We start from the raw sequence: 20,781 nt of genomic DNA on the forward strand, positions 1-20,781 counted from the left end.
AACCAAAAATTAAGAATCTAAATACACGGTTAGATTCGGCATATCAAAGAACCCCAATAATTCAATTTTTGATGAAATCAAACAAAGTTTAATTTTGGACCCTTTGGACCTCAATGTGGACCAATTTAAAAACGGGTCCCAAAATCCAAAAACTTAATACACGGTTAGAATCAGCATATTAAAGAACCCCAAGAATTCAAGAATAAAACCCCATTGAAATTGGTCAAGAAATAAGCAATTTATACGAAGTATCTTCTTTTGCACAATACTGTGCAATTGAATATTTCTTGCTATTGCGCAATACTGTACAATTGACAATTTCTTGCTATTGCGCAATATTGTGCTATTGGATATTTCTTGCTATTGCACAATACTGTGCAATTGAAGATTTCTTGCTATTGCGCAATACTGTGCAGTTGAAGATTTCTTGCTATTGTGCAATACTTATTTTATAATAATTTACACATCCTGTTTGGTGTGTATCTCCTACCATATCATTATTATTTGCTTTTAAATATAAAACAGAAATAACCAACTTAAAATGAAAAATTTTAAAAGAAAAAAAAAAGGAAAAAAAAAAAAATCCCCCCCCAAATTTTTTGAACCCCCTTATGATTCATCACCCCCAAACTCAATCCCAGCCTTCCCTTTGTGGTATGGTACCTTGCAGTACAATTTCAGAGAGATCCATACACTTGAACACAAGTTATTGCCTGGAAACTAGAAAAATGCTTATTTTTGGCCCCTTTTTGGCCCCTTATTCCTAAATGTTTTGGGCAATTACCCCCAAACTCAATTCCAGCTTTCCCTTTGTGATATGGAACCTTGTAGTACAATTTCAGAAAGATCCATACACTTACACACAAGTTATTATCTTGAAACTAGAAAAATGCTTGTTTTTTGCCCCTTTTTGGGCCCCTAATTCCTAATATTTTGAGGCAATTACCCCCAAAATCAATCCCAGCATTCCCTGTCTGATATGGAACCTTGTGGTACAATTTCAGAGAGATCCATACACTTGAACACAAGTTATTGTCTGGAAACTAGAAAAATGCTTATTTTTGGCCCCTTTTTGGCCCTTAATTCCTAAACGTTTTGGGCAATTACCCCCAAACTCAATTCCAGCTTTCCCTTTGTGATATGGAACCTTGTAGTACAATTTCAGAAAGATCCATACACGTACACACAAGTTATTGTCATGAAACTAAAAAAATGCTTGTTTTTTGCCACTTTTTCCTAATATTTTGAGGCAATTACCCCCAAAATTAATCCCAGCATTCCCTGTGTGATATGGAACCTTGTGGTACAATGTCAGAGAGATCCATACACTAACACACAAGTTATGTCTGGAAGTTACAAAAATGCTTATTTTTGGCCCCTTTTTGGCCCCTAATTCCTTAACTTTTGGTACCATAACCCCCAAAATCAATCCCAACCTTCCTTTTGTGGTATTGAACCTTATGGTAAAATTTCATAGAGATCCATTCACTTAAACTAAAGTTAGAGTGCAAAAACCAATGTGTCTTCGGACGACGCCGGACGACGCCAGACGACGACGACGCCAACGTCATACCAATATACGACCCGCAAAAAATTTTTGCGGTCGTATACAAAGGGTAGATGGAATGAAAGTCTCTGAAATAACATATAACACATTGTATAATAATTTTCTACAAAAAAAACCCAGCTGATATTTCAAAGTACAGCCATAAGAACATCATATTTCCTGTTTTAAATATATATGTTGATATACCTGCCAACTTTCATGATTTATGGGGGTTTTTCTCCACGAGAGGTGTTGACCCGACTCTAAAAATCCTTCATTTTATGCACTGAATATCTCAAAAACATACATTCAAAAGAGTTAATATGGCAGTTAAGCATATATTCTCATTTAAAACCATAGTATATTACATATAAACATTTATGACATGTATGAGAGATGCATTAGGACCTTTGGAGATTTTGAGAAGTTGACAGATATGGTCAACTTGACTTTTACTTTAAGCTCATCCCCTAAATACGATTCAGTGGGTACATCAGGCCACCTTTGACTCAAATTTGGTTATTATTAAAATAAGGAGTTGATCTCTGATAAAAATGTCAAACAACATAGGTTGAATGCAAATCAGAGAGAAAAGTTCACACATCAGGTGATTTAATGCAAACTAGAATTTCTTTTCCAGATAATGTATCAGTTTACATCTTTACACTGAACGAGACAAAAAATAATGTGAGAAATGGCAATGAACCAAAAAAAAAACAAGTGAAACTGTGAGCTACTGCTCACTGATGATACCTCCGCCCAAATATGAATAATTTTGTAAACAGGAAGTTGTTGAGTGATGAATCTGAAAATGCATCACACAGTATAGCTCACTTATATAAACCTTGAAACCAAATTTCAGAAATCCTTGTAATGTACGTAGTACCTGAGAAAAATGGGACAAAAATATTCATGGGACAGACATACGGACTGACGGATGAACGGACGAACAGAGGTATAACAGTATACCCCCACTTTTTAAAGCAGGGATATAAAAATTTGTTGTGAAAATTATGATTTTAAATATAAAATCTTTTTTCAAGGTTTTAAATTTTCTATTGCACTTGCAATGTGTTATTGCCAAAGTGTAATGGTTAAGTTCACTGCATATGGCAAAGTTGTCTGGGATCTAAAGTACGGGAAGACAATAATTTAATAGCAGTACATTTCTTAAGATTTGGAGAAATAAAGGATTTTAATTTTATAAACTTTTATGCACATGTGTTTTATAGTAAAAACTTAGCCATTCAAGTATATAAAACATACTCATATATTTTTTTAAATTTGAAGAATCTGTATTAAAATATGACTTATAATGGAGGATTTTTTTTTAACCACTATTTTCTTATTCTTCTTAAAATTAACAATACTAAGTTAAAACTGATAAAAAACAGTTATTAGTCATCCCACTGTCTGTTTCACTCTGCTCAGCTCTCAATAAAATTGCATATCATGGCTTTGTGAACTTTGACCCGTACATATCACTGACATCATAAATGTCATAATGAATGAACTAACATTGATAAGTTTGACCCGATTTTATCACGTTATCTTTGGGTTTGCTGGTGAAACAAAGAAATCACTTGTTTCTTTTCTGCAAAAAACGCAAATACAACCTGATAAATGGATTATCTGGTAGTCTGCTCGACACATTATGAAGCCTATTTGAACTTGTTCGCTGCGTTCACTTGACAAAAAACTTTATATTGTGACTCTCAGCTGATATTTTACAATATCAAGATGCAGACAACCTGATAATTGGTACTTAGCAAGCTTTCTGCATATTGATACATTGTATTTTAAACTAAAGCTGTGAGTCACAATATGAAGCTTTTTGACAACTGAGAACATAAAATTTAAAAAAGCTGCATATTGTGTTGAGTATCTGATATTTTACATTATCAATCTGACATCTATTTATTGAATTGTACCATATTTGTGTGTTGGAAAGTTCAAAACAATATTTTTTCTTTTTTTTTTTTGGAAGAGGACTTACTTAGTTCTGGTCAAACTGTGGTTTATAACAATATGAAGTTGGTGATAAGTCCATGTTATGGTTATTAAGGCCAGGTCTACATATTTGACTTTACAAGAACATGATATGCAATTTAATGAAGAATCGAGCAGGGGGATACAGGCAGAGAGAAGACCAACAAAAAACATTTTAAAATTCACATAGCATGTCAAAATGTTAAAGCTTTGGAAAATAAAAATTAAAATTATTAACCAAGTAGCCAACACATGATATTATATTTCATATTACCAGAAATCAGCTTACCCTCTGAAAATGGAAAACATTATGTCAGACCTATACTGGCTTTTGATCTCTTTTTTAAATAAATGACAAAAAGCAACAATTTCTAATTCTGACAAGTAAATGTACAATATTGATCATGTTTTATTTCCCTTGCCTCATGTGTTTTAATTTTACAGTTTAATGCATGTGTTGCAGTTACTATCATATATTTCATAGCCAAATTCTTAACTTAGCTGACGTACTTATTGAAATTAAAAAAATCTAGAATTTAAAATTGATACTATAAGTCAGAAGAGCATTAGTAAAAGAACAAAATAAACTAAAAATATTGATAGGTTATGGAGCTCCTTCTCAAGATGTTTAATTTTAAAAAAATTGCGGGAAAAGGCTGACTCGGACTTTTACCTTATATTTGCATTAGTATTATTTGGGTCTCAAATCGAAAGAAAAGAAATCTAGAATCTGCTCAAATTTTGGTAAATGGCCTTTTATGAGCTATTGAAGTCTTGTATGAAAAGATAAATGGGTATTATGGGGCAAAATATTTTAACCTGTATCGTAGGAAAAAACCAAGGAGTCCGAAAATCTGACGCAAATTCCTAAACCTGACCTAAGTACATCCTTAATGCTTTTTTTGAAATTTGAATATGTTGTTTGCTATTATTTGAATGTTAGTTATATGTTTTATATATTCTGACAAAAGCTTGTGTTTTATTGTTTTATTCATTCTGAATCAAAATAAAGTTTTCTTATCTTATCTTATCTTAAGTTTTATCAATCCTATTAGTAAATAAAAATAAATGAAAGATGGCTAAGTTTGGTTTATGAAGTAATGACAACAAGCTGTTTATAAACTAATATAGGTGATACTAAGGTTTATTTGTTATTTTACATTTTCATTCTTGATCTTTTAACAACACAACTATATTTTTTATTGAATAAAAAGGGGGTTTAGATCATATGTTTCTTTATTCATTTTTTTAAAGTTCATATGATGCAGTGCAGAAATAAAGCATAGATATCCCATAAACCTGTAAATTCTACGATTTTCTATTAGCTTTCTCTAATACGATGTACATAGATTCAAAATGTTACTGGACAAATTTGAAAATAAAACCGATAGGACACTTATTTTCATTTGAAATGTTAGAAAACTATTGCAATGAAATCAATCAAATCAGATTTGTTCCAGTTTCTTCAGGGCTATTCCAGACAAAACATGTATGGGCGAGTTGGACAAAACTTTTTTTTACCCCACCACCCATAATTTTTATTTTTCATTTGTAACAGAATTGTAATTGTTTTCCACTCTTTTAACCCACAGAAAAAAATATGTATCCAACCCTCCAATACATTTTTTCCCTGAATTAGCTCCATCAGGTGAAATACAGCACAGGATTAGACTTTATGTCAGAAATAAATAATTCACTTTTCTGTAACTACGATTCATTATCAGCTATACTATATAAATACCTTTAGCTTTCCTGCAGCAGGTATGTCTGAAGACCCATTTGAAGACCAGATAGATGTGTATAAAAATACTGAGTGGTGGTACTAGGGCAGCCTTTGTATCAAATTCCATCACCAGCAAATACATCTGATACTTCCAAATTCTGTTAGAATTTACCTCAACTTCTTGGAATACATTACTGAAAGGTAATAAAGTGTTAAATCTTAAAACTCGATCATCTGGTACTTCTATATCCTGTAGCAACGCATACTGTTAATTCAGAAATTATTGCGTGCAATTGTTATTGCGATTTTTGAAGAATGAACAAAAATGCAAAATTAATTATTGCGATTTCAGAAAAATCTGCATTCATATATATGTATCAACTATCAGAATGCGAGTTTTTATCATTGTGATACTCACCTTATCGCATTATTCCCAACAATAAAAACCTCCCAATAATTTCTGAATTTACAGCATTGCTGAAATGTAAATATTATGAAAATGTACGACTCTGTCACCAGTAAATACATTGTTACTTCCACTCTTTTTGAATTAACTTCTACTTCAAGGTAAACAGGACTGGATATGCAGTTTCAAATAAATTTATTTGCAACTCAAAGGATATTTTAAATGATATAAGAAAACTACATTGTAGAAATATGCTCCAAACCATGAGTATTTGGATCTTTTTGAAGATTTTTGAAGCGCAAGTCCAAGTGAGCTAATAAACAGAGCAGGGCGTCAGTATACCATCAAAGGGGCATTTGACGTCTTGCCCTCTACAAACGAGCTGACAATATAAAATAATAATAGAAATGAACTCAGAATGTTTGTGTACAATCAAACAGTAAAGATGTTATGACATTTACCCCAAAATCACTAATTTGAGTTTTACCTGAAAATGGCTATCAGTAAGTTAAGCAACAGCACATTCCCAATCATCAAATAGGCTGCCAAAAATATAGGAACCAGCCAGTGATATGTTCTACAGAACGAAACATCAGGAACACCACTAGTAGTATTAAGTTGATCTCTACAACTTTCATCATCTATAAAACATAAGTATAATTTTGTACATCTTTAAAAATACTTTTGTTTTCTTCATCACTGAGGAGTTCACTGTCTTATACTTAGATTGTACTTCATATTTTCTGGCAGAGTCTTGATGATTTGTGCCATGATGTGTCTATAATTTTATATTTGTTATGTGAAGTGCTTGCTGTTTTCAACCTGTCCAAATATATCAAAGTTAAAATGTACAGTATTTTTGCTAATTCAAACCACTGCGGAAGGAACTTTCTTTTAAAGTGCCAATCTGCCTAAGAATCAGGCAGTGGTGAAAACATGACAAACAAAAACCCGCTCAACTTTATATTAATTTAAGTTCAGAATGTATGATGGATCATGAATATAACATTCGTTTCCTTTCCCTGTTCTGGTAATTCAAGATATAATTTGGTTGAAATGCTCTAGAAAATAACAATTAAGGGGAGATAACTCCGTAATTTGCTATCATTCTAACCAAAATTTGTCTAGATATTTCTCGAATTACCAGACACGCAGAAACGAAAGACCTACCATTTCTAACTCAGGATGAGGATACCTTCAAAATAGGGTGGTTAGGTCGGTGGGTTTTTTTCGGCCATGTTTTGATTTTTTTCTAAATTGCCTGATTCTTACAAAGACTGGCACTTAATATCACAATATAAATAGTGTTTAAGCGCAATTTTTTATTGGTTACATCTTACACCTTGTGGTAAATTAAAGTAAGATCTCTTCTGTATTCTATGCATTTAAGTTTGCAAATTTTTAAAACATACTATACTGACAAAAAATAAAAGAAAAATGTGTCTTAGGACATGAATGCCCCCACTCAAGCTTTGCAAAGAAAATGGGACAGACGAACGGAAAGACGGAAGGTCAAGGGTAACACTTAATGCCCCCGTCGCCTACGGCGGGGCATAAAAAGGAAAGATTGAAAACGATAGCTTCAATTAATGTTCTGCTAACATGTCTGTCTACATTATGGATCTACTCAATAACCTACCATCTATTTCTTCTAAAAACAGCTCTCCGTAAAACTGCCAGTATGGGAAGTAAATAACATCTCTAAGAATCTTCCAATCAGACTGTCTCTGAAGATGCATTAATCCTTGACTAGCTATCCCATAAGATACTAAGAATATAGTCAACACTAAAATAAACATCACTAATTCCAACATCTGAAAAATAATCATAAACACAGTTAGTATTACAATTTAACTATTAATTGAAAATAATAGCTGCTATAAGATAACTACTAAAGTACTAATAAAAGACTCCTTTTTAAAAACAAAAAGTGCACATACTGAGAGGTCTCCTCTGCTTTACTGATTATGGTTGAATTTTGTTAAAGAAGAACGTTTTTTTTAAAATGGAGTTCTTACTATAGGTATCACATAATAAAATTATCCACGAAAATGAGCTTAAGGTCAGATGAAGCCTGTCAGACAGAAATGTTCACCTTACAATCATTCTAGACTTTAAATTGCTTATAGTGTCTTAGAAAAAAACTCAGCAACGAAAAAATAGTGTTGACATATTGTACACCTTACTATTATTTTACATACACAATACAACTGAGCTATTGCGTATAGCTTCTGAGAAACTAACCCTAAATACCAATTAAATGTTGACCAATGAACCCTGAAAACGTGATCATGGTCAGATGAACACTATCACAAGTTCACCTAAAATCATTATATAGTTGACCTTTTGCTTATAGTATCTGAGAAATGGACTCATCACTAAAACTTAACATTGAACAATGAAGCATGAAAATGAAGTCATGGTCAGACGATGGAAACCCAACTCTTCTACCTCCTGAAACATTAAGCTATATACAAAAAGTTTATGCTGCCGTAAGCAGTATATAAGCATCCCTACATCTTGCAGTCTGTGCCATTTGTCTCAGACATGACAAATAAAAGAAGAATGTGTATGAGGACACAAATGCCCCCGCTCAAGCTTGCTTATATGTGAAAATACTTTTTGAGAGCATTTGATTTGCAATTTTCCACATTACAGAGGGGAATAACTCTAGAACGGTAAGTGACTAACTGCCCAAATTCGAACTCTGTTTGCGAGTTTTGGTTCTCAACATTGTGTTAGAATTTCATGAAATTTGCATGAGGCAAACTTAAGTTAGAGTGCAGAAATGAAAATGGGACAGACGTCAAGGGTAACTTACTGTAAATTCAGAAATTATTGCATGCATTTATTATTGCGATTTTGTCATTTTAGACTTAAATGCGATTTTAATTGTTACGATTTTGAGAAAAATCCTGTTTAGTTCATATAAAATATTTCAAAATGCGAGTTTAAATTATTGCGTTTACAACTCTGTCGCATTTGTCGCAATAATAAAAACCTCGCAATAATTTCTGAATTTACAGTAAATGCCCCTTTCCCCAAGCGGCGGGGACATAATAATAATATTTTAAAGTATATATTATTACTACCAGTTTCCCCTTCAACAAATTTGTGGTGAGGTTAATCATAGCATGTTTAAATATATTCATTTTTATGATTTGGTTTGTCACATATTGAATTGGTTTATTAGTAAACATGGTTGGAAGTATTCTACTTTCATGGTTTTGTTAGTCACAGCATGCTTGGATATACTGTAAATTCAGAAATGTTTGGGTGCATTTATTATTGCAATTTTTTATAAATGGACAGAAATGTGAGATTAATTATCACTATTTCGGGAAAATCTGCATACAGATACATGTATATGTATCAGATATCAGAATGTAAGTTCTTATTATTGAGATACTCACCCATTCTGATTATTTGCAATCATAAAAACCTCACAATAATAATAACATGTTCGGTTAGATTTTTTTCAGTTTAATTTGACATATCATTCTTGAATATATCAGTTTTTGCCATTAAATGTCACATAATTTTTGGATAGACATTTTTTGCAGTCTGTTTAGTCATATCATGCTTATATATTTTTTTAACATCAAACTATCTTTTAGTGATGAAGGATCATATCCTAGTACTATATCTAGTGATTATAAGCTGTGAACATAAAAAAGACTGTTTGATGACCTCTAGCATCTTTTTGTTATTTTTATCATAACTAATGTTGCTGTCCTAAAGATGTATGTATACCCCATATCTCCTTTTATTCAAATCAGTGGCAGATCAAGGGGGTTTAAATGTCATACCCACCTTTGATCACCAAAAAAATTAAAATATTAGGTTTCTCTCTCAATATATATGTATTTTTAGCATAAAATTGTCAAAAATTTTGTATATCCAATTATGGTGAATTACATCCCCTTTCAGAGATCCTGGAAACACATCTGCATCATATCCTTACCATTTTTTTAATCATCACCATTTTAGGTCCTAATCTACTGTTGACTGTATAAACTTCCAATACTCTTATGTAAAACACAACAGCATTGATACAAAATATAGACTTGGCTTCCATAGCTTTCGTTCCTTCTAAATGCATAAAAAATGCTATTACAGCTAATACACAGTTCCCAATGTCTAGAAACTTTAACAGTCCAAACCAGTCTCTGATGGTACCCTTTAGTGTTGGGGATGGAAATGCCAGACACTGAAACAAACAAAAATCTCTTTATGTTAATAAATATTCTTAATAAAATATTAACTAGTTTTACAGGCTTATATCTTTTATGGAAAACATACATATCATCTGAACTCATACTGAACTTATTCAAATAATTAAATTCAATAAGAATGCGTAGCCAACAGAAATATATTGTTTGATTTTACCAAAAAACATTTCCTTTAAATGTAGATGGCTGAAGAAGATTTGCTTTTAATGGAAAATTCATTGTTACATCTTATATAATTTATTACAAACAAAATTTAATAATTTGTTTTCTACTTTATCTCAAATGCTATGAGATGAGACTTTCATTTTTGCAATGAGGAAAGTGGCGCTATCTGAAATACTTGTCAACAAAAAATTATTCCCTCAATTCGGTTAACATACATTTACTATTTCTTAGTAAGTACATGTACTTGAGTATCACTCAGTCAACTTTGGAGTTATTCAAGTCCTTACTCTTGACAAAATTGACTTCTTTACTTATTTCAGTTTTATAGAAGTGACTTACTGTATATACATTGTCGATTATGAATGTAAATATCCAAACAATACACACAACTTCAATAGGTGTAACATAAGCTGTCCGAAACTCCACTAATACAAAATATGTAAATAGCATCAGGAACATCAAATACATCAACTGAAAAACAAATACAAAATATGTATATAGAATCAGAAACATCAAATATATCAACTAAAAAACAAATACAAAATATGTAAATAGAATCAGAAACATCAAATACATCAACTGAAAAACAAATACAAAATATGTATATAGAATCAGAAACATCAAATATATCAACTAAAAAACAAATACAAAATATGTAAATAGAATCAGAAACATCAAATACATCAACTGAAAAACAAATACAAAATATGTAAATAGAATCAGAAACATCAAATATATCAACTAAAAAACAAATACAAAATATGTAAATAGAATCAGAAACATCAAATACATCAACTGAAAAAACAAATACAAAATATGTAAATAGAATCAAGAACATCAAGTACATCAACTGAAAAACAAATACAAAATATGTAAATAGAATCAAAAACATCAAATATATCAACTAAAAAACAAATACAAAATATGTAAATAGAATCAGAAACATCAAATATATCAACTAAAAAATTCGTAAGGGTTCCGCGGAACCCAGTGTCTCGCCTACTTTTGCTGTTAATCGCAGGCTCAACAAAAATGATGAAAAAAAAATCAATAAAAATATTCCTTTAGATACTATCTTTTGATTGTAAGAAGCTTCTGTCAAAGTGTGGTATAAATCCAGGATAGTTTAAGAAATTTATTAAAATTTTAAAAACTTTAACTGCAGACTGTATTTAATGTTAACTGGAAGAAAAACTAAGTCCATTTATAAGTAAAATACGGATAAACAGGTACAAAATTTTAACAAAATTTCCGTCTAGATACTAGCTTTTGATCATAAACAAGCTTCTGTCCAAGTTTGGTACAAATCCAGGATAGTTTAAGAAAGTAATTAAAATTTTAAAAACTTTAACCACAGAGTGAATGTATTGTTTCCTGGCAGAAAAACTAAGTCCATTTATAAGTAAAATAAGGAAAAAATGAAATTTTTTTTTTAACAAATTTACTTCTGGATACTATCTTATGATCATAAACAAGCTTCTGTTCAAGTTTGGTACAAATTCAGGATAGTTTAAGAAAGTTATTAAAATTTTAAAAACTTTAACCACAGAGTGAATGTAATGTTTCCCGGCAGAAAAACTAAGTCCATTTATAAGTAAAATACGGATAAACAGGTACAAAATTTTAACAAAATTTCCATCTAGATACTAGCTTTTGATCATAAACAAGCTTCTGTCCAAGTTTGGTACAAATCCAGGATAGTTTAAGAAAGTTATTAAAATTTTAAAAACTTTAACCACAGAGTGAATGTAATGTTTCCCGGCAGAAAAACTAAGTCCATTTACAAGTAAAATACGGAAAAACAGGAATTTTATTTTTACAAAATTTACTTCTGGATACTATCTTATGATCATAAACAAGCTTCTGTCCAAGTTTGGTAGAAATCCAGTATAGTTTAAGAAAGTTATTAAAATTTCAAAAACTTTAACCAAGTTATTAAAATTTCAAAAACTTTAACCAGAGAGTGAATATTTGTGGACGCCGCCGCCGCCGACGACGCCGACGGAATGTAGGATCGCTATGTCTCGCTTTTTCGACAAAAGTCGAAGGCTCGACAAAAACAAATACAAAATATGTAAATAGAATCAAGAACATCAAGTACATCAACTGAAAAACAAATACAAAATATGTAAATAGAATCAAAAACATCAACTGAATAAAGAGCATGAGTGCATGATACACATCGTTTTTTTCAATGAATAAAGTTCCATAACTCCTCAATGTAATACCAGAAATTTATAAAAAAAAATAAAGGGAGCTTATTTTAATAGATATAAACCAGTCACCAAAGTTTAATGAAAACTGCTCAAAGCATTTTAGAGTTATTGTCCGAAAATCCCCCCTTTTTTATGAATAAAATTCCATAACTCAGAAATATAAAATCTAAAATTTATAAAAATCGAAAGGGAGCTTACAACAATAGATATAAACAATTCACCAAAGTTTCATAAAAATTGATTAAAACATTTTTGAGTTATTGTCCGACATGCTGATGACGGATGGACGGACGAATAGAATCAGAAACATCTTATACATCAACTGAAAAACAAATACAAAATATTTAAATAGAATCAGAAACATCAAATACATCTCTGAACAACACATACAAAATATACAACTGGAATCAGAAATCCCACATACTGTAACTGAAATACCAATTCAAAATATTTCAAAATTAAATGAACCTTAAGGTGTTACATGTATGTAACATTATGTCTGGAAATAAACGAGGTGCACTTGGTATGGCCATGATTATTGGTTTTAATGCAAGAATGATAATTAGAATGTTATATAATACATTATTCAGTTACAATTGAACATATTCACATAGAATATATGTATATGAATTTATTTCAAATTTGGTCTCAAGAATGAATTTGGAATAGCTTATTATACCTATATATCGTCTTTTGTTGAAATCCTTGCACATAAAGATGTTGCTCAAAATTTAATATTAAATATAAAAAAAATAACTACCATTTTTTTACACTGGCAATACATTTTTAGTAGTAAATTAAACCTATACATTAAGTTTTGATACAATGTTCTGTTTGAATAATATAAAAAGACTATACATAAACTTACAGAGTGGTAAGTAAACTTTGCTATTGGTGAAGTTAGAAATGTCAGGAACTTATAAGCAGGTGACATCTTATTGTCTCCAAGTCTGTCTATATCCAGGAGTGGTGTTGCTGCCAGGAAGGGGAACAAACTCACCATAAATACCTATATAAAAAGTCAGACTGATAAATGATCACATATAAAACATTAAATTGTTAAAATGACAAAAATAGTCTGCAAATTGACAAAACTTAAAAGGCATCAAACTTGAATAAACTAGTACTGCTCCAAAGATATAACCCTAATTTTTATCGGTTCATATGTTCAGGTGTACACAGACATGTGAATTATAGGGAACTATATTTCAGTGTGTATAAATTTGGTAGATTTAGTAGCTAACTTGTGCTACTTCTTGTTTGGGTGGCTTGTGCCTTAGGAAAGACTTGGAACAATAGTTCCAAACTTTCCAAAAATGAAAACAACACTTTAATGCTTCCTAATTGCATTTCTGGATTTACCTTTATCAGGAACACTCAGATCCGAATATTTGAAAGCCAAGGATGTATAAGAACCAAAAGAGTTGAAAAGCTATATGACTAAAAAGGACAAAAAATAATAGCCAACTTTTCCTTGGGGAGTTGAAACCTAGTTTAAAAGTTACAAATAACCACTTAAACATAGAAAGATACTGTAATCTTTGATGTTTTCACAGGTTTTTTATTTCCCTGATTTTCAATGGATAAATTTTTTGCACTGGGGTTAAATTAGTGCATAAATCATAAGTTTGCCTTTCATAATGGTAAATTCAGAAATTATTGTGTTGTTTTGATTAATGCAAAAAATGCGACGGTATCAGGTTGGCAATAATAAAATTTCGCATTTATAATTTCAGTAGTGATTTTCCTTCATCAAATTTTTGCAATCACATTTATTAGATTTCCAATTTTTGCCAGCGGTCAAGGATTCGTAATAATAAATGCACACATTAATTTCCTGAATTGACAATATATCAACAAGAGTGCACACGCTGAAATGTCTCGCCTTCTTTACTAATCATTGATATTATGTTGATAGTCCTAAATATAAAGCTTTATTACAACTGTCACATAAACTTAACATTCACCAAGTAAACTAAACATTGACCAATGAACCATGAAAATGAGGTCAAGGTCAGATGAACCATGCTAGGCAGGCATGTACAGCTACCAATTCTTCCATACAACAAATATAATTGACCTATTGCTTATAGTTTAAGAAAAACAGACCAAAACACAAAAACTTAACACTGAGCAATGAACCTTAAAAATGAGGTCAAGGTCAAATAAAACCTGTGTGACTGCCAAATAGATCATAAAATATTTCCATACACCAAATATAGTTGAACTATTGCATATAGTATTAGAAAAAAGGACCAAAACTCAAAAAACTTAACTTTGACCACTGAACCATGAAAATGAGGTCAAGGTCAGATGACACCTGCCCGCTAGATATGTACACCTTACAATCATTCCATACACCAAATATAGTAGACCTATGGCATACAGTATAAGAAAAACAAACCAAAACACAAAAACTTAACTATAACCACTGAACCATGAAAATGAGGTCAAGGTCAGATGACACCTGCCAGTTGGACATGTACACCTTACAGTCCTTCCATACACCGAATATACTAGACCTATTGCTTATAGTATCTGAGATATGGACTTGACCACCAAAACTTAACCTTGTTCACTGATCCATGAAATGAGGTCGAGGTCAAGTGAAAACTGTCTGACGGGCATGAGGACCTTGCAAGGTACGCACATACCAAATATAGTTGAACTATTGCATATAGTACTAGAAAAAAAGACCAAAACTCAAAAACTTAACTTTGACCACTGAACCATGAAAATGAGGTCAAGGTCAGATGACACCTGCCCGCTAGACATGTACACCTTACAATCATTCCATACACCAAATATAGTAGACCTATGGCATACAGTATAAGAAAAACAGACCAAAACACAAAAACTTAACTATAACCACTGAACCATGAAAATGAGGTCAAGGTCGGATGACACCTGCCAGTTGGACATGTACACCTTACAGTCCTTCCATACACCGAATATACTAGACCTATTGCTTATAGTATCTGAGATATGGACTTGACCACCAAAACTTAACCTTGTTCACTGATCCATGAAATGAGGTCGAGGTCAAGTGAAAACTGTCTGACAGGCATGAGGACCTTGCAAGGTACGCACATACCAAATATAGTTATCCTATTACTTATAATAAGAGAGAATCTAACATTACAAAAAATCTTAACTTTTTTTTCAAGTAGTCACTGAACCATGAAAATGAGGTCAAGGACATTGGACATGTGACTGACGGAAACTTCGTAACATGAGGCATCCATATACAAAGTATGAAGCATCCAGACCTTCCACCTTCTAAAATATAAAGCTTTTAAGAAGTTAGCTAACGCCGCCGCCGCTGTAGCCGCCGCCGCCGCCGCCGCCGGATCACTATCCCTATGTCGAGCTTTCTGCGACAAAAGTCGCAGGCTCGACAAAAACCAGTCACTTTGCAGATATTTTACATGATCCTGAAATAAATGAAAAAAAAACCTGTGTAACAATTTTTTCATGTTGACAGTAGTAAAAGAGCACTGAAGTGATTCTACTTTTATCGTTTATAATGTTGTGTATCATATTTTTTTAATACAGTGCATTAGGGATTTGTTTTCCCAAAAAATTGCTGTTCTGTAAGTCAATATTAAAATGTTTAGATTTACCTTTTGCCAGGATGATCCTATTCCCCTCTTCCATGTTGAACTGATAGAATTTTGGCATACAACTGATGCCAAAAAAGTCTGCACAAACAGAAATAAATTTATTATATGAAAGAAATCATTCTTCTGAATTTAAATTGTTTAAAGGAAACTTTGCAACCTTAGAGGCATGTGAATAAATGTCATGTGGTGTCAATGGCTTTACTAGTAACACAGTAACATAACAATAAAAACAAAACAATCATCAGAAAAATTTGTAAAGCCATGGGAACAGAATTGTCTGGTAAAGAAGGTAACTAATTGCACTATGTGCAACAATGAACAATCTTAACCAATAAAAATACCCAGAGATTTCAAGGATCTTGAATCGTTCACTTGAATTTAAATTTATCAACAGTGACCAGTTGCTATAACATTCATGAACAGCAATGTTTTCATATTGTCATACATACATCATCATTAGGTTTTTTCCTTAAATTAAGATGCAATTTGGTCGTCACATTTTTTTAAATTACGATTTTTAATGAACTTTTCTGTTTATAGTAGCTGTATTGTTTAAGATAATGACTATTATTAGTAACATGAGAAACAAAAGTAATGTTTGGCAGAACATGCTCATGAGTAAAATGGTAGGTATGACATAATTGTTAACATATACTCTATTTTGATGATTGTCTAAATTTGGTCCAGACTGGGGAAATTATATAGCACTGGTCATCGATCAATCTTTATGAAGTCATTTCTCATGTTCTCATGACCTACCAAACTAGACTTATCACCAGGTTTGTACTTAAATGAGCAACATGACGTGTGTCACATGTGGAGCAGGATCTGCTTATCCTTCCTGAGCTCCATAGATGACCCCCCCCCCCCCCCCCCCCCCCCCCGTTTTTGGAGGGGTTTGTGTTGCTCAGTTTTTAGTTTTCTATGTTGTGTTTTGTATATTGTTGTTGACCGTTGGTTCTTTTCTTTTTTTCCATGGCGTTGTCAGTTTGTAAACTTATGAGTTTGGATGTCCCTTTGATATCTTTTGCTTCTCTTTACCTTGTTTGCATTTAAATTTTTTTTAGAAATAATTTATAAAATCTAAAGGGTTTTTGAACTAAAAATCGACAGAACATACATTGTAAGAACATGTGTTGTATGTGTATATGTGAGAAAATTAATTATGTATCTGAAAGTCTTCAAAATGATAGAAAAGATAATTTATATAATTTATCATATGTTTAACTCAAATATCTACTCCAACATTGTCCAAGGAATAATGTGCAGAGAAATACTTAAACTCTCCACATTGAACAGTTTAAGGATCATTGGCTGTTATTTGATAGAAAATTTGAAGACTGTTATTTAAAACTAACTGCAATTGGATCTCAGTTTTTTCCATTTTTTAGCAATGGCAGCCATCTTGGTTGGCCAGCAGGTTACTGGAAGTTATTCGGAAAAGACAACTTTAGGACCATTCCACTATCCTTTAATTCATCAAAATTGTAAACTTAATATTAATGGATAATTATTTGCATTTGTTTGCTATGTTCCATTCAAAATAACAGCAGCAATGATTGTATGTCTGCTGACATAATTTTCAAATTAAACATTCTAAGGATGATTGTGGCCCAGTTTGGAGTTAATTGGTCAAAATGGGCCAAATTAGCTAACAATAGGAATTTTGTCTATATTCCCATTAAAAGGGCATACATATGGAACTCCATACATGAAATGTGCCAAGTTAGAACTCAATCCATGTTGAGTATAGTTCCTTCATGCACAAAAATAGATTTATTAACGTAATGTTTACATTAATGCACCCCATCAGTATTTGACCACATGATTATCCAAGGTTGTACAAGCTAGCAGCACAGTTATTTATCTTACCTGATTGTCAGCAGAGGCTGCCATCTGCATACTTGTCATATTACTCCAGGTAGGGGATCTCCTCTCAGCAATCATCATGGCTTTGATAGGATCTCTAGAATGACATTCGTCTAGTACATCTGATGCTAATTCATCAAACTCTCTGCAAGAAAATAAATAGATGAGAATTGTTTACATGTCTGCAAAAGTGAGACAGTAATTAGGCCATTAGTTTTCTCAGTTTAATTGTTCCATATTTTTCATGTCTGGGCCTTTTATAGCCGACTATACTGTATGGGTTTTTCTCATTGTTGAAGGCTGTACGGTTGCCTATAATTGCTTACATTCATTTGAACTTGGGTGGATAGTTGTCTAATTGGCAATCATACCACATCTTCTTATTCATATATAAAGCAAAAAATAACAAAGGCAAGGAAATCATTGATGAATATGTTTTGGTATATTTTTTGTTCTTAAAAAGAGATATGGGGTAAATTTTCATTAGATGGACACCTTAAGCTTGAACACTTACTGTATGTTAAAAAAAAAACAAGAAAGGAATCAATCTAAATCGAAATCTGACCAGTACTTCTTCAAAACAAAGATCTTACCCAAAATTTGAGAAAAGAAGAACATTCCTCGAAACCTGACCAATATTTAGAGAAAAGAAAGACATCCCTCGAGCTCAAAGCCTGACCAATAATTTTGAGAAAAGAAAGGTATCACATGAAACCTGACCAATAACTCTAGAAAAGAAAGATATCCCTCAAAACATGACCAATAATTCTAGAAAAGAAAGACTTTACCCAAAACATTACCAATAATTCTAGAAAAGAAAGACATCCCTCAAAATATGACCAATAATTCTAGAAAAGAAAGACTTCACCCAAAAAATTACCCATAATTATTCTAGAAAAGAAATATCTCCCAAAATCTTATCTGTAATTTTAGACCTGACATCAAAACCTGTCACCTGATACAGGACAGACAAATTAACACAGAAGATCTAATGCATGCAAATGGTATAAATATGTTTAAATTTTCATAAACATTTTGGATCCAGTATACCCTTACTGACATTGTTCTATTGTCTATGTCAAGCAGAAAATGTAAAGAATAGGACTAATTTCTGTCTACTTACTCTTTATAGGCTAAGACTTTATTTTTGACAGACAATTCATTTCTGTGTATATATTTAGCTAAGGAGTAGTGTATTCTGGATGCTGCTACTGTACTTGTCACTGGTTCGCCTCCCATCTTTAATGCAAAATTGGCCATCTGCTGTCTGAAAATAGTGCAAAATCCATGAAAATTCTTTGACATTCACTGCAAAAAAAAACCCAAACCATAACTCTACTTATTCTGACACGAGTATGTTTATAATCAGCCTGTACATTTTTTTTGGTGGGAAAAGACATCACTCTTTGAGATTAATTTTTTGTTGCTTGCTTATCATCCAGTAGCAAATATCTCAGGATTCTTTCAGGATGAGCAGTTTGAACTGCACAGTTGCATGATTTAATGGTATATGAAATATGTATATGAAAACAATTGAAAGATGAATAAAAAACTGACTCAAAGATATGTTCCACCTGTATGTAATTTTGATAGTAAAATCTAAATATTGAAATAAAATGACAATACGTTAACTAAGGATTTTCTACCCCAGGAAAAGATTGCTTAACTGTATTGGCAAAACCGTTTGGAAATTTTTGGCCCACAATGCTCTTCAACTTTGTACTTGATTTTGACTTTTGATGTTTTGATTTGAGCGTCACTAATAATGAGTCTTTTGTAGACGAAACATGCGTCTGGCATACAAAATTAAAAGCCTGTTGTCCTTGATGAGTTTTATTTTCTTCACATGTAAACTATACAATACATTCAAAGTCAATGAACCATGACTGAAAATGCAGAAAATAAGATATGCTAATGCTAATACAACTGCATACCAAATATCATTATCATAAGTGGTTCCCCCTTAACTAACCTAATCACAAACTTCAACATGTAAACTGTGCATTAGTTCAAAGTCAATAGACCATTACTGAGAGGGTGAGGCCAGAAAATCTCGAAATATGCAAATATTATTGACTTAACATTAGTGGTTCCCCTTAAACAGAGCTTATCAAAAACATCTAACCTAAGCAAAAGTTTCAAAGTCAATAGACCATGGTTAAGGGGGCAGAGTAAAATAATATCCATGGAATTGGGATGTGTCTATGCTAATATAACTGCATGCAAAATATGACTGACTAAATTGTTGACTTAGCCGACATCAGAAACAGCACACCTAAGTCTCATCTTCACGACTCTATCGAGGGGAGACAAAAACCAAATGACCTAGACTACAGTGTACAGTAAACAAGGATATTTTCAGAAGTTTGTATTTTCAAGATTTTGAATGCCTAAAATTTTCATGTGGTTGTAATATTCATGGATCACCTGTTAGTTTATATAAATATTATTGCTTTCTTCTCACCATTCAGGGGATATTTTAGTGCATTTAACGTCATGTAAAATATAGATCCAATATAACCCTTAAACAAAAATTTACGAATTCAACTCACCTTGGTTTACCTAAATAAGAATACCAACCTAATCAGAAAGTGTTTATATGGATATTTAAATTGTCCTGATTGATGGTATATACATCTATAAAAGCTTACCTTAGCAGTAGTGTTGACCAGATGAGCAATTGTTTGTATGGATATTTAAATTGTCTTGTTTGATGGTATATACATCTATAAAAGATTACCTAAGCAGAAGTGCTTACCAGATGAGCAATTGTTTGTATGGATATTTAAATTGTCTTGTTTGATGGTATATACATCTATAAAAGATTACCTTAGCAGCAGTGTTGACCAGATGAGCAATTGTTTGTATGGATATCTAAATTGCCTTGTTTGATGGTATATACATCTATAAAAGATTACCTAAGCAGCAGTGTTGACCAGATGACCAATTGTTTGTATGGATATCTAAATTGTCTTGTTTGATGGTATATACATCTATAAAAACTTACCTTAG

The 20,781-nt window shown here is 32.0% G+C and overlaps 1 protein-coding gene across 3 annotated transcripts in view; it reads right to left on the bottom strand.

The window, feature by feature from the left end:
- The window catches only part of LOC127712644 (transient receptor potential cation channel subfamily M member-like 2), a 67,781-nt gene that overhangs the window by 11,965 nt on the left and 35,035 nt on the right, over nt 1-20,781 (bottom strand). For all 3 annotated transcript variants that reach the window (XR_007987223.1, XM_052219201.1, XM_052219200.1), the window contains 9 exons: nt 18,893-19,036; nt 17,773-17,914; nt 15,901-15,978; nt 13,146-13,286; nt 10,401-10,532; nt 9,629-9,874; nt 7,304-7,478; nt 6,152-6,305; nt 5,277-5,452 (listed from right to left, as the gene is read on the bottom strand). Coding sequence is in view for 2 of the 3 variants with exons in the window: in XM_052219201.1 (XP_052075161.1) it covers nt 5,277-5,452; nt 6,152-6,305; nt 7,304-7,478; nt 9,629-9,874; nt 10,401-10,532; nt 13,146-13,286; nt 15,901-15,978; nt 17,773-17,914; nt 18,893-19,036 (1,388 nt within the window). In the remaining variant the exon portion in view is untranslated. The remainder of the gene's footprint in view (nt 1-5,276; nt 5,453-6,151; nt 6,306-7,303; nt 7,479-9,628; nt 9,875-10,400; nt 10,533-13,145; nt 13,287-15,900; nt 15,979-17,772; nt 17,915-18,892; nt 19,037-20,781) is intronic.

The sequence above is a fragment of the Mytilus californianus genome, unplaced genomic scaffold (assembly GCF_021869535.1).
Source record: "Mytilus californianus isolate M0D057914Y unplaced genomic scaffold, xbMytCali1.0.p SCAF_8, whole genome shotgun sequence".
In the NCBI taxonomy this organism is placed as follows: domain Eukaryota; kingdom Metazoa; phylum Mollusca; class Bivalvia; order Mytilida; family Mytilidae; genus Mytilus; species Mytilus californianus.